The sequence below is a fragment of the Dioscorea cayenensis genome, chromosome 14 (assembly GCF_009730915.1).
Source record: "Dioscorea cayenensis subsp. rotundata cultivar TDr96_F1 chromosome 14, TDr96_F1_v2_PseudoChromosome.rev07_lg8_w22 25.fasta, whole genome shotgun sequence".
In the NCBI taxonomy this organism is placed as follows: domain Eukaryota; kingdom Viridiplantae; phylum Streptophyta; class Magnoliopsida; order Dioscoreales; family Dioscoreaceae; genus Dioscorea; species Dioscorea cayenensis.
The window spans coordinates 11479663-11495466 of record NC_052484.1 but is presented as its reverse complement, the minus strand read 5'-3'; the positions used below and the strand labels follow the sequence as shown (position 1 = coordinate 11495466).

Here is a 15804-nt window from a genome sequence, read left to right as displayed (position 1 = left end):
AATTATAAAATTATTTCCAAAATTCTTGCAAATCGTCTTAGAAAAGTCATTCGCAAACTTATCGGTCCTGAGCAAACGGGTTTCCTTACCGGTTGTGGCTCTTCTGATAATGTTATTGCGGCCCAAGAGATTACCCATTCTATTGAATTTGAGTACCCGGCCCCCCCTAGGATGATCATTAAAATAGATGTTGAAAAAGCTTTTGATACTGTTGAGTGAAATACGCTCTTTGCTACCCTCCAGAGAATGCGTTTTCCGGATCTGTGGATTGCTTGGATTCATGCTTGCATTTCTTCTGCCTCTTTCTCCTTCCTCATCAATGGACATAGTTCCCCTTGGATTACTAGTAGTAGAGGATTAAGGCAGGGAGATCCTATCTCCCCCCTTCTTTTTCTCCTAGTTACCCAAAATCTCTCGGCTATTCTCAATAGAGCTCTTTCTCTCTCTCTTGTTCCGGGCTTTTGCCCCTCTCTCTCCCGTGACTTCAATCACTTAATGTTCGCTAATGATCTTCTTCTGGTCACTAGAGCTTCCCGTAAAACTGCTAGAAACTGTCTTTTGTGCCTCGATCTCTATCACTCTATTACTGGCCAACGTCCAAATCCACTCAAATCTGCTGTCTATTTCCCCTCCTGGTGTAATAAGAAGTTGTCAAACTCTATCTCTGGCATTCTTAGCTTCAAGCAAGGATCCTTTCCTCTTACATATCTGGGTATTCCTATATCTCCCACCAGAATTTTAATTCCTCATCTTAACCCTCTCATCGCTAAAGTTCATAACAGTTTTTCTTCCTGGACTCATGCTTCTCTCTTCACCGCGGGTAGAGTCATCCTCCTTAATAGCTCCATTTTTTCTCTTCCCAATTATTTCCTTTCGGTCATGTATCTCCCTGATTCTATTCTTGATAATTTTTCCAAGCTTGCCAGATCCTTTCTCTGGAGTTATGGTAGCAATGAGCGTAAACTCCACACTATTGGTTGGTCGGTTACTACACTTAAAAAGTCTGAGGGGGGTCTTGGACTCAGAAACCTTAGATTGGTTAGGCACTCTTTAATGGCCAAAAACATCTTCTCCATTTTAAATTCTGAGGATAAGATCTGGGTGGACATCTTTAATCATAAATACCCAAATTGGAGCCTCTGGGGCTTGGGCTCTCAAATTAAGACTTCCTAGTTTTTTAAATCTATCTCTCGCTTTGCTCAGTATCTCAAACCTCACTTTTGGATGCTTGTTGCTAACCCTGCTGGTTTAGACATCTGGAAAGACCCTTGTTTCATGGATCTCCCCATTTTGTTTAAACCTACATATATTAATATGGATTCTGATCTGAAGGGCTTGAGCTTTACTGATTTTATGCTGCATGGTAATCTTAATCTCCCCCTGGTTCAGAACACCTTTGGCCCTAACCTTGATTGGTCCTGGATCAACAGTATCAGGTTTGATTTTAATGCCCAAAATCTTTGGGTTTGGGGTCCTCGTTCGCTGAGAACTTCTGTTGCTTCAGCAGTTTATGACTACTTGGTTACCCTTGACCCTCAACCTTGGCCTGGTTGGAGCTTTATCTGGAAATTATTTGTGTTGCCTCGTGTCAGGACCTTTATTTGAAAATTAGCTCATGGTAAACTCCCCTCTGGTGATTACCTGTATGGTCTTAATATTGGTCCCTTTACCCTTTGTCATTTTACGTGGGTGGCTCCTGAATCTGCATCTCACACCATTTGGAACTGCCCTAAAATTATGCCTTGTTGGATTTCTCTGTGTGCTTCATTTAACTTGGATCCAAATGTTTTAGCTGAGTTTGATACTGGTATTTGGCTTACTAATAGATTTGTTTCTAAGAACTCTGATGCTTTTTTCAAAGCGCTTATTGCAAATTTAGCCTGGATCATTTGGAAGGATCGGTGTAATTTAATCTTCAAAGGTTGGCAACCCAAATACCATTCCATCTTTGGAAGGGCTTGGTCCTACTGCACAAACTTCTTCAATTCTATTGCCAAAAACATCAGGGAGTACTCTATTCCTTCTTGCCCTTTGAAAAATATTAGTCTCTTTACTGATGCTTCTTGGTCTGATTCTTCTCCTATGAGCTGTGGATTAGGTTTTATTGCCATCTCAAATGCTGGTCAAGTATTGCTTGCTGGTGCAATGGGCTGCAGCTCTGTCTCTCCCATTTCAGCGGAGATTGCATCCATTCTCTTTGCTCTTGACCAGTGTGAGTCTTTTAGCTGGATTCCTAAACTTATTTTTTGTGATTGTCCAGGTATTGTCCGTCTGATCAACCACTTCGATAGCTGCGTGGCGTGGCACTACAAGCGTGAAATTGACAGCCTCAAATCCAGGATTATCAACACTTGTTCCGTTATCAAGACCATTCCCCAGACTGAAAATCTACTCGCTGATGCTTTGGCTCACTTTGGATGTTCAAACCCTCATCTCTCCCTGTTCCCTCAGGGATTAGACCGCCCCAGATGGCTTGAGGATCTTTGCCTAAGCCTAAATCTCTTCTTCTAATGTTTTGCTTTCTTTTGGAGCTTTGTCTCTTTGTTCAAAAAAATAAAAATAAAAAAAATAAATATGATTAGCTATCTAATTGACCCTTAAGGTATTGCTGGCTAGTTAGTAAATTTAATTGATCAGATAAAGAATGAATATGAACAGTTATCTAACTGGCGCTTAAGAAATCACTGATCAGTTGGTGACTGTAATTTTGCAAATAAAGAATGAATATGAAGGGAATAAAGATAGATTACTGGCTATAACTGAAAGGAAGGTAGACTAAACATATAAGTAATAAATAAATATAACAAAAAACGAGCATGATATATATGTATCTCAAAAATCAAATTTCCATATCATTGTGGGGTGTATTGAGAAGTTACACTTCTATCAAAATATATTGCCTCGTAATAAGCGTGGATACTTTAAGATTTTATCAAAAATGAATTCTTGATTTTTTTTTTAAGATAATAAAAGAATCACGATGATACTTCATTGTTTTGTTTCCATCAATGCATTGAGATGTTTTTTCTAAAACAATATTACATTTTAAAATAATTTCCATGATTTTGTTTAGGTTTTTGTTGATATAAATTCACTGTTATCATAAGATATTATATATAATTAGTTTTAATTAAAAAAAATTAATTTTATATTCAAAATAAAAAGATATATAATTAATTTTAATGAAAGAATGCAAAATAAAGATCATAAAATTATTTTCACGTTTTTAATCATGCAAACCCTCACATAACTAAATAAAATAAGGCAAATTTTGACTGTAGCTAGAGATAGACATTGTTCTAAAACAATTAGCACTAATATGTTTGCTCTATTTAATTAATATTTAATATATTTAGGTTTGCATATAAAGTTTTCATATATAAACATACTAGAAGGAACCTTGGGCTAGGCCAATGGTAACTATCTATGGTTGTGATTGAGAGGTCTTGAGTTCGAACCTCTCAAATTACAATTCATATTCAAGAACCCCTGTGGGAGTTCTGTGTAAAAATTACCTTTAGTTCTCCCCTCCACATTGCATGGCGGGGAGATTATTCTCAAGAAGTCAGTCTACATAATTTGACAACTATGATGTACACAACCAGCGGAGAAAATAAGATCTATTTTATTGGTTAGAAAAACTTTATTTATTATTAATGTAATTTCTAGAGTTCAAACATATTACAAAAAAAAGGCATGGTAATCTTGTATGCCATAGATCGCGTCGCTTATTTAATAAAAAGCCACATTGGTGTGCCCCCAAAACCATGTAATTGCTTGAGCGCATGGAGGTTGGCACACATTCACATATCTTCGATCACAACTTGTGTCTTCACGTTTGTTAACTCCAAGATTTCATTAATCAAAGTGCAACCGCAATCTACTTTGGCTTCTTTCTTTCATTATTTGGCTCCACAACCCTACATGCACGAAAGTAACACAAATACACATGTATTTGCGCTAAAATCTGATAAAAGTAATACTCATCGTAAGAAAAGAATACTTCGTATTACTAATACTCAAGCACTTATCACTTCTTCTTTGCTTTCATTTTCTTTTTCGTCTTCATTCGGCCGAAACCCATCCTTGAAAAATAAAATTCATCGGCGAGTTTTTTTGGTGAATCAACGCTCCTATTCTCTTCCTCTGATTCTCCTGAGCTTGGTAAGGCTTCGTATTTACTCATTTTTGACAACCTTTGAAACCCTAGAAATCAACCTTGGTTTTAGTTGTTTTTGGGCTCAAATCGAAGTCAATATTGTTGATATATATTCATTTGTGTGTGTATGTTTGTCAAGAAATTTTATGTTTTGGTGTTGTAAATCGACGATAAACCATTGAAACAAGACTGGTTTACTGTAGCAAATTCGTGGATTACTGTAGCACTTCTGAAATTACTACAGCACCAAAAAAACCTTGGGCTTTTCTTGTATTTCTTTGGTTCAAATCGAAGCCCTTCTTATTTGGAATCGATTGGAACTAATTTTCCTTCAGTTTGAGGTCGTTTTGGTCCAAAATGATGTCGTTTTCCCCTAAAACCCTAGTGTTATATATTCGACATGTAACTTTGCATTCTCATGCATTTTAGTTTTCATTCTTTGTTCATTGGTTCTTAGAATCCCTGCTTGATTCTAGGTGGCGAGACATTTTCCAAGGGGAAGGGAACTGCCGACTAGTGAGCGCGTCTTGAGGCAAGATGACTGGTTCTGTGAGTGGTTTACTTGTTAATTGCATCGATTTAGTAAGAGTATTATAGTATTTCTTCATATGTTTTATATCATAAATTTGATGATAATTCATACTTTATTTGATATATATATATATGGATATTTTAAGCATGGAGTTATTTGGCAAAATGATTATGGTATATTTATGCATACTTATTTTGAAAGAAACATGTTTACATGTAAATGTATTTTACATGCAAATGGAATATGCATTGATGTATATTTCTGTATTTATACATCATATGCTTGATTCCTCAAGTTGGAATTGGAAAGAATTGCATTGTGGCATTTGGATTTTGATGGTGACAGCGGACTTAGGTCCGACACTGCAGTGTGGGGTTCCACGGTCCGGCCTAATGAGAGGCGGCGTGGTCAACTCTGAGTTTACCCTGATCAAGAGGTGTGCGGAGCCATTGATAGGGGGGTTCTTATATGTGAGAAACCCGGGGTCACCACACGGGGATCTCAGTGGCCAACACCAAGGAAGGCAGCATTTGTGAATTTTAAAAGTCTTAAAAACACCTTAGTGGTCCCGTAGCTAGTCGCGGCCACGATTAGCTTGGGAATTGTTTGAGGTCAGCCTGTACAATTTATAAATCATTTTGATCTCGGTTAATCTGTTACATAGTTGGAACATCTTTTATATGTTACTATTAGTGTGAATTGCTATTGGAAATGCTGTATTACTCACTTATATCTATGATGACACCACTCACTGGGTAACGTTTGTTACTCACCACTCTTCTTCCTTCTTTTTTAGACTATGACGTTGGACTGGGTTGTGCTGGGCAAGCAGTAGAGTAACCTACCTTTTCCCCTTGTTTAGGTTAGTGCAATGTGCATGTAAATTTTATGGATCCACTAGACTTGAGTTTTGTGTACTGTTCTTGTATCTATTGGTTGTATGTGAAACCCTGGCTAGTCCTGTTGTAGACCTTGTATCTTTCTTTAGTAAGTTGTGTTAACCGGATTGTTTTGAGCCTTACGGTGACTAGAAAGTGAGACGCTGTAGGGCCTATTCCTTGTTGTCCTAGCGATTGCCACATGCCCGGCTAGGGTGGGGTGTGACAGTTACAAAGTACATCTAGCATTTTAATCTAAGGTTGACTAGATTTTGATTTGAATAAAAGGATACTTCATATTGGAGAGGATATGAGAATGATTTTAATTTTTTATATAAATTTATGTTGTTAATAGATATACATTTTATAAAGGAAGTATAAAAAATAAAAAAAAATCCATATAAATTTTAATCTTTGTTAATTCTGTGGACCAACCATTTTGTTTCTACTTGTCATGAAAACCAAAGAAAGATTTTAGCACCTTTCTCCTACCTTTGTGCAATCCCTTGAAGCGGATATCCCTGGAAGTGATATCACTTCCCCCTACTTCAGGAAAGTGGCACTTCCTCCGTTTCTTCACTTCTCTTCACTTACGGTAAAATGAACACCCCTTTAGTTAAAGGTTTGAGAGGGGATTGAATGAACGGAGGAGATGGAGATCATCAAGGCTTGTGGGTCAAGTTCTAGGCAGAGTCTGAAGATATAAAATGAATGGTGGAGATTCAAAGATCTGGGAGATTTTGTTTAGTTGGAGGCAACGAGGTTTAGAGCGGTTTAGTTAGCCAGATTGTGCCACGTTTGGGTGTGACTCACCAAGCCTAGTCTAGGTTGTTATGTTATTTGTTTTAATGGATGATGAAATGTTTTTTTCTTAGTTTTTTAGTTGCTAAAAAAACTCATACGAATTTTCCTGAGGTGTTGATGAGGAATTAAAGGATGTTGTCTCCTATGAATTTGTTTCTGAGTAAATGAACATTCTATTAGTCGTATGGCTGTTAACGTAGAAGCGATGCTTATGCCTTATGATGGTTCTTAGGTTAGTTTTAATGCACTTTTTTAAGTGTTTAAACTTTATCAGTGATTGGGTCAGTGGGTGGTATATTGGTTGTTAACATTGCAGATTGAGTTGTTTTCAAAACCCTTAGAATCCAATGTATTTGGACCATGCTCACTATCTAATGTTTAAGTAAAAAATATTTGTTTGATTTAATTGCATGGTGATCCTTTCATTTATGACGCATCATCTGCATACTTTGAGTGAGTTCTAATTAGTGGAACTATCAATCACCAATATGTCATTTTCAATATTTGCAAACGTCCTAACAAGCAAGGGCAACTTTTAGAAACTTCCATTTTCAAGTTAAATATCCTTGCATAATAAAATTTTTAAAGAAATTAAATAATAACCAATGAGCTCACAGCTTAGTAGCATGGCCCCATTTACATAAATTGATGGTAGGAAACTTTTATTTTTTTGAGTTCAAATCATTTCTGTTGTAATGTGGCGGTAACTGGTCCCTGATATGGACTTGAGTTTGCGACCTAAGTCCACATCCGCAGGTGAGAACGTAGGGCTAAATGATTAATTGACATCCTTTGTCTTGACTAAATCCTGCACTAATACACTAGCACAATCATTACTTTAACAACTACTAAGCATCCACCAAGCTTAAATTTACTTGAATTTCCCGCAATCAAATTTTGCACTTGGACATCAATGGTTTTTCAAGTACAAGTTGATCTCTAGTGATTAATTGAAGACCAAGCCACAAATAACTGAACACATTAAGATAGCATGATATTCAAAGCCTTTCCTAGTTCTAGGAAGGCAAAAGATATCCAATCATAAGAAAATTAAGATGTTCCTCAATTTTCTTTTCCAAATTATTATTGTCACCTGAATATATCATCAATCAATACTCAAATAATTGAACAAGGGCTAGGGTGAAACACCAATTAACCACCCAATCTATTTACACACAATATTGGCCCCAAAAGGATATCATAGAATGCAACTGTCTGAAAGTATAGTACAAGAGGCAACCCCTAATAATTTTAAAAAAACATGGATCAAGATGGCTTAAATGCACAATTGATGGCAATCAAGAAGTAGATAAAAAATGTATCACAACTCGAATGTGGTATAGATAACCAAGTTGAAAATCAAGAAATGACAATGAAATGATAACACATCATGTGAACCTTGGCAATTGTGTAAGCAAAATGGAACATTAAAGGAGCTTTTAAAATAAAGATGACATCCGGATCATTTGGTTTCGATCAACACAAGACATACTTTAGAAGGGGAAGAAAATGACCTTATTTCAAAGAACCAAGTGATCCTTAAGATCCTTCTTGGCTTGAAAGTCAAAGGGAGTTAATGCAAGAAGGTAACTAATGCCCATGATTCTTAAATCACCAAAGGCATGCATGACCAAAAGATTTTCTAATTGAACGGAAAATCATGAAGGGGTTATTCTTAAAAGGTCAAAGCAAAGCAACTATCGACAACATAACATAAATTTGAGATAAATAATCTGAGATATGAAGTGAAGTAAATTATAAGACATATAGGATCTGGAACTGAAACCCAAGGTTCTCCATTAGAAAAAAATCCAAAAATTTAGGGAAGACCTCAACTTTGGGTTCAAGTTCTCTTTAATACTTCAAGTTTAACAATTCTATCTAATGGACTAAGGTCATCGAACTAACGGTTGACTAAAACTTTCTGATACCACTAAATTTGGGAATCATGCAGGTAAGTAATCCGCATATAAATTATGGATTATTTTTATTTTTAGAATTCAGTTATTTATTTATTTATTTATCCATTATTTTTATTTTGAAACAATTGGCTTAGTTTCTAAATAAATGTGGGATCATGCAATTATTTGATTATATGCTAAGTTATAGTATCTTTGTTCAAATGATAATTTTGAAGAGTTTGATATTATAAATGTTGTTATATTATGCTATTTTGGTTTGATAACTTAGCAAGTATTGAAAATCTAGTTCTTCAGAAAATATTGTTTTTGATACTTATGGCAAAATTTATTTCGTTATAAAAATTTTTAGTCTCTAAATAAGCTATGCACTAACCCCACCAATGGGAGTCAACATTGACCATTTTGACATGAATTCTGTGAATTAAAACTATAGTTTCGCATCAGGCCATCGGTGGAATAATAACGGTATCTGACTGGGGCCACCGAGGTAAAATAAATGGATTTTGATAATTCTGACTCAGGCCACAGAGGTAAAACAAATGGACTCCAATATTTTGACTCAGGTGTCGCCGAGGTAAAAAGTTGGCTTTAGTAAGTTTGGGAGATGTATAATTATGAGAAAACTTTTACATTCGGAATTTGTATCTTCTATCAAATTATTTTGTTCTGGAGACTTTATTTGATAATTATTTTCACTATGATATTGATTCACATGAAATCTATATATTTTGAAGAACTATTATTAATTAAGCTATGTTTCTATAAAGCATTGTGGATGCAAAACTTCTTTTTGGTAATGTTTAATACTCTCTAACATTCGGTACATGCGATTTAGGTTCTACTTTTACATATATAATTTGTTTACTTGAAATTCGAATTGGATTTTTTTTTAACTCTGTATGATCTCAAATATTTTAGTGGATTGTTTACTGAGCTATCAAGTTCATATATAAGTTGTTCTTAATTCTTTTCCGATCAGGAGGAAGTTTTGGTTGTAATTTAGCGGGCCGTCGCTTATTTTTCCCCACAATATTGTTGAGTTGTAATTTATACCTTATTGTAATCCTTGAATATTATTTTTGTTGGTTGTAAATTGTGACCTTATTAGATCATATTTTGTTGAGTCAAGTTTTTAGACCTTGCATGCATGCTGGGTTTCCGCCTTGTGGGCATACGCCTGTTTGTTCACCACCGAGCCGGTTTTGGGTTGTGACATCATCATTAAAATTTGTTTAGTGATAAAAGAAATAAATAGATGAATAAATACATCATCCCCGGAAAAGAAAAAATAGTGATGACAAAACAAGACATGACCCAAATGCACTAAAATTTAATCTTGCATGACCACCATTCAAACAACATATATGAATTGCCATTTATGAGATAAAGAAATAAAGCCACCATCCCAATGCATGAGAGGGTGAGAATTCAACTCTCTCTCAATGCTTCAATGCTTCAGAGATAAATATAGTGAATGGATGTCGTGATTTGTCTGCATTATTAACATAAAAATAAATAAATAAATATATGAGAAATAAAAAATTCAGCTTGAAGACTGTCTTCAATTAATTGATTTAATAAAACTCAAGTTGATCCTTAATCTTCATACACTGTCGAGTCTTGTACTTGAACATCCATGATTTGAAATTATAACTAGCTCTCCAATGAGGATCATGGTCTATATATATATATATACATATATACAGTGCAGAATAGATATATATAAGTTTAGTAATGATGCAAAGTCAGGCCAACTGAATTAATCACGTTATAACATTTGGTAATAATAAAAACCATGTCTCGTTGACAATAGCTCATCACCTTCAAGAATACATCCGTATCACATTTGCCAACTCTCATCACCTTAAAGAATACATCCCTATTAATTACTTAGCCAACTCTCATGCATAACCTTCACGAATGAAAGAAAGACAGATAGAGCTATACAAGAAAATTGGGAATGAGCCAACCAAGAGTATCCCACTGATCAATACCATGCCAACGCTTAAGATAATGCTTAATATCTAAAGACTCAACATTAAACACAGCAGGCTCTTCACTAAACTTTATCAACTTAGTCAATAACATACTGTCATTCCTGCATTCGCGATACCTCTTCGCACTTGTTCCAATGCCCAAACTAACTCCCAAGAACATCAAATCCTCCACTCCAAGCTCTATCATTTCAAGCCTCTTCTTCTCAAAGTCCACCTTGAAGATCTCATAGTAATCATCCCCATTGACATACATGAAGACCATAACAAGGTCACCAGAGATCTCAACCAGGTAAGACCTCCTCGGAGAGTCATCATCATCATCATCAGACTCATCAGCCTCGTCAGTCTCATCAGTCTCATCTGAGCTCGCGTAAACATCCAGCGGGACCTGAACAACCATTCCACTCCCACCATTGGCTTCAAGATCAAGTTGATAAAGTTCAATGCCAACACACAAGTAGAAATAACCCTTGTAGAAGATGATGTCCTGAAACTCATCTTGATCATCAAGAGAAAAGAGAGTTTTCCATGAAGTGCTCGTCAGAGTGCGCACGTCAACTTGGTTTTGAGACCGTGAGATGGCAGCAAAGATGCACTGGGGATCGGTGGGGGAGGCGGACAATGCAACCTTCATCTGAAAATGAACACCTCTAAACTTCTTTTTTTTCCGGTATCTTGCGTTGTGCTTAGGGAGCTTGATTTCGTGACCAGTGATGGGGTTGATGAGGTATAGCTTGGAGGCAGGATCAAGAAAGACAAGATATCCATGGGAGGAGCCGCAGAAGTAGGAGCCAAACTCAAACGAGCACTTTGGAAGGTGGAAGAGAAGGTTGAAATCAATGTCGAAGAAGGCCATGGAGGTGTAGCGTTTTAAGTTGGTGTGGTTGGCGAGGATGATGAGGGGTAGTTTTTGACGTGGAGAGAAGGTGTGCCAGGCAGAGCAAGTGGAACGGAAGAAGACGTGGGAGATGGCGTCGAGGTGAGATGAGATGATGGAGAGAGGAAGCTTGGGAAGAGAGGACCAGTCTCGTCCTTCATTACTACTCGGCTTCTTCTGGTTCTTGGACGTCATGGTTCCGGTTCTTCTTCTTCTTCTTCTTCTTCTTCTTGAGTTTTGAGTGGAGTGGCATATGTAATTAACTATATATACATACATACATACATACATACATACATACATACATACATACATACATATATATATATATTATGTATACTTATTATTGGAGATTTAATAGACATAGCTAGTAATTGAAAGTGAAATACAAAATGAACTTTGAAAAGCTAAAATCGTTTCCATTTACATTTCACAATTTTTTTTTATTTTCTAAACTCTCTTATTTTGAATTTTAAAAAAAAAATACATTAAATTGAGAAAAGCTTAGTATTGTTGCCCCATTAATTTTTATGAACTTCAACAGTATTACTATTTTCTAGTTTAATTTGTAATCTAATATAGTTTAATTTTTCTAAGAGAACCGTTCAAACCTTTCTATAGCATTCTAGAGACCTATAGATACTCATTGGGAAATTCCAAAGTATTGATGAAGGGTTTTCAAAATAGTGAACCTTTACCAGAGAAAACATGAGGTGAAGGATCAAAGGGAAGTTCCACATCTACTTAAATGATTTACTACATGAGTAATACTAGAGCATTACTTATTAATTATTATAAATATATATAGTCCTTTATCTCCCTCAATTCAACTCTGAAGAGAATTTGATGGGACTAATGTAACCTATGAAAAGCAAATGTGCATGCCCATCAAATAATTTTACACCATGTTAAGGACCATCTTTTAAATAAATATTATAATACATGCCAACATATAAGATATTATAATATAAAAATATGTTCGATTATGTGCTTATCAATTTCTTCAACACTTAAGCTTTTATTTGTCCTCAACCAAAAGAAAATATTACAAATCAAGAGGGAAAGTGCATGGCCTCGATTAATTGAAATTGGAGATTTCCAAAACTAATTGGAAGAGTTTAATGCAAAAACCCCTTTCTATTGTAGCAATTAGATTTTGCCTAATAAATCTATGATGTTTAAGTTGTTTTTCAGACAGTTTAAGCCTTCATTTAAAGTTTCCATAGCATTCATGTTTTTGTTTGTAATGTTTGCACTAGTTCAATGTCAGTGTTTAATTGAAGTTAACAAAGCTTGTAAACTATATTGAAGCAAGTTTTGTTGGTGACATCAATAACTTGAGCATATATATTGCTTGTGGCTTACTTGATTAGGTGGTGACCTGCATGCTAGTGCGAGGGGAAAACTAGGGAATGGTTATGGATATTGGTTGGGAATTAGAGTTGGTTCTTCATTAGGGCCTTTTCGGTATATAGTTTTTACTCGCGGCTTGGAGATGACGTGTCATGTTTCAATGATATCATATCTCATATTTCTTGTGTTTAATTTGGTTAGAAGAATAAGATGAAGGAACAAAAGAAAGATGATTTCTTATTTTTGTTATGTTTTTTCAATATAATATGAGATTTTAGCATATATGTTTTTATAGTAAATTTTAAATTTGCATGAAAGTAGATGACGCCCAAAGAATGATTTTATAGCTAAGTGAACGCAACTCTTGCTCAAAAATGAAGAAAATTTGACATGTTATGTAAAAACTAATGTCTTTGCTGTTTAATTTAAATATTTACTAATATAATAATAATTTAAATGGATAATAGCCAGGCTGAATTATTAAATATAAGTAAACTTAAATATTTGAATACAATAATTAATAATTAATAATATTTAAAAATTTAGTATAATAATTAAGTTAAGTGAATTATCTAATTGAAGTGTTTACTTAAAATAAACAAGTGGGTAATATTTAAATTGAATTATTTAATTTAAATATTTAATTACTACGGATAATATGTTTTTTTTATGATACATAATTTAATATTTTATACATTAATAACATTTGATTACATTAAAGCTATATAAATAAATTATAGGACACATCCTCAACTTACTTTTTTTCTCAATTCCCAATTGTCACTTTCTCAAATCAAATAATATTTTTTATTTCCATTCCTATTTTCATTCTCATTTCATTGTCCAAACCGGCTATTAGCTTCTCGAAAGTTAATTTAATAATTTTAACCAAAAACACTATATTTATTTTGCCTGTGCCTGTGGGATACTAAAATAAATGGTCTTTTTAGTGTAGCTACACTCCAATGTGGGTTGAATTCTTACTTTAATTTTATGCTTTGTATGTGTTTGTCTAATTTCAACAGCTTTCAAATTTTTTTTTTTTTTTTTAAAATGGAGTTTAGTTGATATAAAGAAATTGGCAAATATAGAAAATTATAGAAAATCAAAAGAATTATTGAAATTTCAATTTTCCATGGTGGTATATGTTTTTTTGTTTTTAAATGTTTTATATTTCTACTTTTAAAAATTCTAATACCAAGTTATCCAATTAAATCTTAAATAAATTATGCACATGTAAAAGAGTGGGTTTACATCCCACTCCACTGCCAGTAAATATGTATATATATATAGATATATAAATGAAGTAGGGCATATATCCCACTCCACCGCCACTCAAACCTCAAGAATGATGTCCAAGAAACAGAAGAAGAGGAGAAGCAATGAAGTACGAGACTGGTCTTCTCTTCCCAAGCTTCCTCTATCCTTCATCTCATCTCAACTCGACCCCATCTCCCACTTCTTCTTCCGTTCCACTTGCTCTCCATGGCGCACCTTCTCCCCACGTCCAAAACTCCCCCTCATCATCCTCGCCAACCACACCAATACACAACGCTACACCTCCGTCTCCTTCTTTGACATCAACTCCAAACTCCTCATTCACCTCCCCAAATCCTCCTTCGAGTTTGGCTCTTTCTTCTGCGGCTCCTCCCATGGCTATCTTGCCTTTCTTGATCCTGCCTCCAAGGTTTACCTCATCAACCCCATCACCGGAGACCATATCAAACTCCCTAAGCACAATGCACAATATCGAAAAGATAGGCAGTTCATAGGTCGTCATTTTCAGATAAAGCTCGCAGTCTCTGCTGCCCCAACTGATCCAGGGTGTGTTTTTGCTGTCATCTCACAGTCTCACAATCAAGTGGACATCTGCATGCTGAGGAGCACTTCATGGAAAACATTCTTGTCCGATGATTATGACTTTGAGGACATTGTCTTCTTCAAGGGATATTTCTACTTGTGCTTCTACAGGAAACTTTATCGTCTTGATCTTGAAGCTAATGGTGGGACTGGAATGATTATTAATATCCCACTGGCATTGCCAGAGGGCTTAAGTGAGATTGATGAGTCCGATGATGACAATTGTCCAACAAGGGCTTACCTTGTTGAGTTTTCTGGCGATCTTGTTATGGTGCTTATGTATGAGAGTGGGAAGGATACTTATTTTGAGTTCTTGAAGGTGGAATTTGAGAAGGAGTGTCTTGAAATAATACAGCTTGGTGTAGAGGATTTGATCTTCTTGGGGATTAGTTTGGGTATTGGAACCAATGCAAAAAGGTGCAGAGGATGTAGTGATGAGAGTATGCTCTTGACTAAGTTGAAGAAATATTGTGAAGTGCCTGGTGTGTTTTGTGTTCAGAGTTCACATATTAAAGGTTTTCTCAAGCTTTGGCATGGTATTGATCAGTGGGACACTCTTGGTTGGCTCAATCCCAGTTATTTTGTGTAGCTTTATTGTCTTTCTTTCATTTTTGGAAGTCATGAAAGTTGACTTTCTTCCATGTCCCATTTGCAAATAATAGGCAAGACATGGTTTCTGTAATTAGCAAATGGTATAATGAGATTGATTCAGTTTGTCCTAAGTTTGCATAATTGTTGAACCTATATATACTGCATGCATAAGACGTTTTGAGGAAGTTCTATCTCTAAAGATCAAAGCTTTGTTTAGAATTCAGTTATAAGTTTTGGCAATTATTAAATTAAAATTTATAATTTGTTTATAGTTTAGTTATTTATAAGAATTATTTATTTATGAAAATTAATAAATAAATTTGTTGTAGGCTCAACATCATAATGTGATTAAAATAGGCGCCAAATTTGATGTTATTTTCTTTATGTGATTTCAAGATTTATGAGTTCATAACTTCTTTTATGTGTAAACCCTAATGTTAATTATCTTGGATGAAATCATATATACCTCCAAATGTTAATTACCGATGATGAAATCAAGGATACCCCCCTTAATCCGAATGTATGTTTGTATAAAAGGAGTAGGGAGTGATGATGTAGTATGCATGCATTATATGTCTGTGTTCTAAGAGATAGAGCTACAGGTGGATTTGCGTTTGGGCCCTGTTTAGCTCCATTGAGCTGAACCTATCCAATTGAATTAGGTTCAGTTAAAGAAACCTGGTTCAAGCTATTTGAAAAGGATTTGGATTAGTTCAAGTTGGGTGGCTTAAATCAAATTTTAACCCATTTGAAATAATTGAAGTTGCTTTTAAACTGTTGATCGAGTGGACCTCCTTAGAGGGAGAATTATATATGTCACGTACCAAGCTC

General features: G+C 35.1%; 3 protein-coding genes across 3 annotated transcripts; 2 read left to right on the top strand and 1 right to left on the bottom strand.

The window, feature by feature from the left end:
• Window positions 1–246: 246 nt before the first annotated feature.
• On the top strand, window positions 247–2511 carry LOC120276129. Its single transcript, XM_039282859.1, has 4 exons — window positions 247–1101; window positions 1204–1549; window positions 1613–2212; window positions 2261–2511. The coding sequence occupies exons 1-4, from the start codon at window positions 247–249 to the stop codon at window positions 2509–2511; spliced, it is 2052 nt and encodes a 683-aa protein (XP_039138793.1).
• A 7725-nt stretch (window positions 2512–10236) lies between these two features.
• On the bottom strand, window positions 10237–11364 carry LOC120276128. The gene has a single exon (XM_039282858.1). It carries the CDS (start codon window positions 11362–11364, stop codon window positions 10237–10239), a length of 1128 nt encoding a protein of 375 aa, XP_039138792.1.
• A 2506-nt stretch (window positions 11365–13870) lies between these two features.
• On the top strand, window positions 13871–14971 carry LOC120276127. Its single transcript, XM_039282857.1, has one exon. The coding sequence runs from the start codon at window positions 13871–13873 to the stop codon at window positions 14969–14971; it is 1101 nt and encodes a 366-aa protein (XP_039138791.1).
• The last annotated feature ends 833 nt before the right edge of the window (window positions 14972–15804 follow it).

What these genes read in the sequence shown, in the direction of transcription:
- LOC120276129 (XM_039282859.1), top strand. Translation starts at nt 247, where the DNA reads ATGCGTTTTCCGGATCTGTGGATTGCTTGGATTCATGCTTGCATTTCT. An exon ending in TGACCCTCAACCTTGGCCTG is followed by an intron (nt 1,550 to 1,612) that starts GTTGGAGCTTTA and finishes TTTGAAAATTAG; the next exon opens with CTCATGGTAAACTCCCCTCT. An exon ending in TCTCTTTGCTCTTGACCAGT is followed by an intron (nt 2,213 to 2,260) that starts GTGAGTCTTTTA and finishes GTGATTGTCCAG; the next exon opens with GTATTGTCCGTCTGATCAAC.
- LOC120276127 (XM_039282857.1), top strand. Translation starts at nt 13,871, where the DNA reads ATGATGTCCAAGAAACAGAAGAAGAGGAGAAGCAATGAAGTACGAGAC.
- LOC120276128 (XM_039282858.1), bottom strand. Translation starts at nt 11,364, where the DNA reads ATGACGTCCAAGAACCAGAAGAAGCCGAGTAGTAATGAAGGACGAGAC.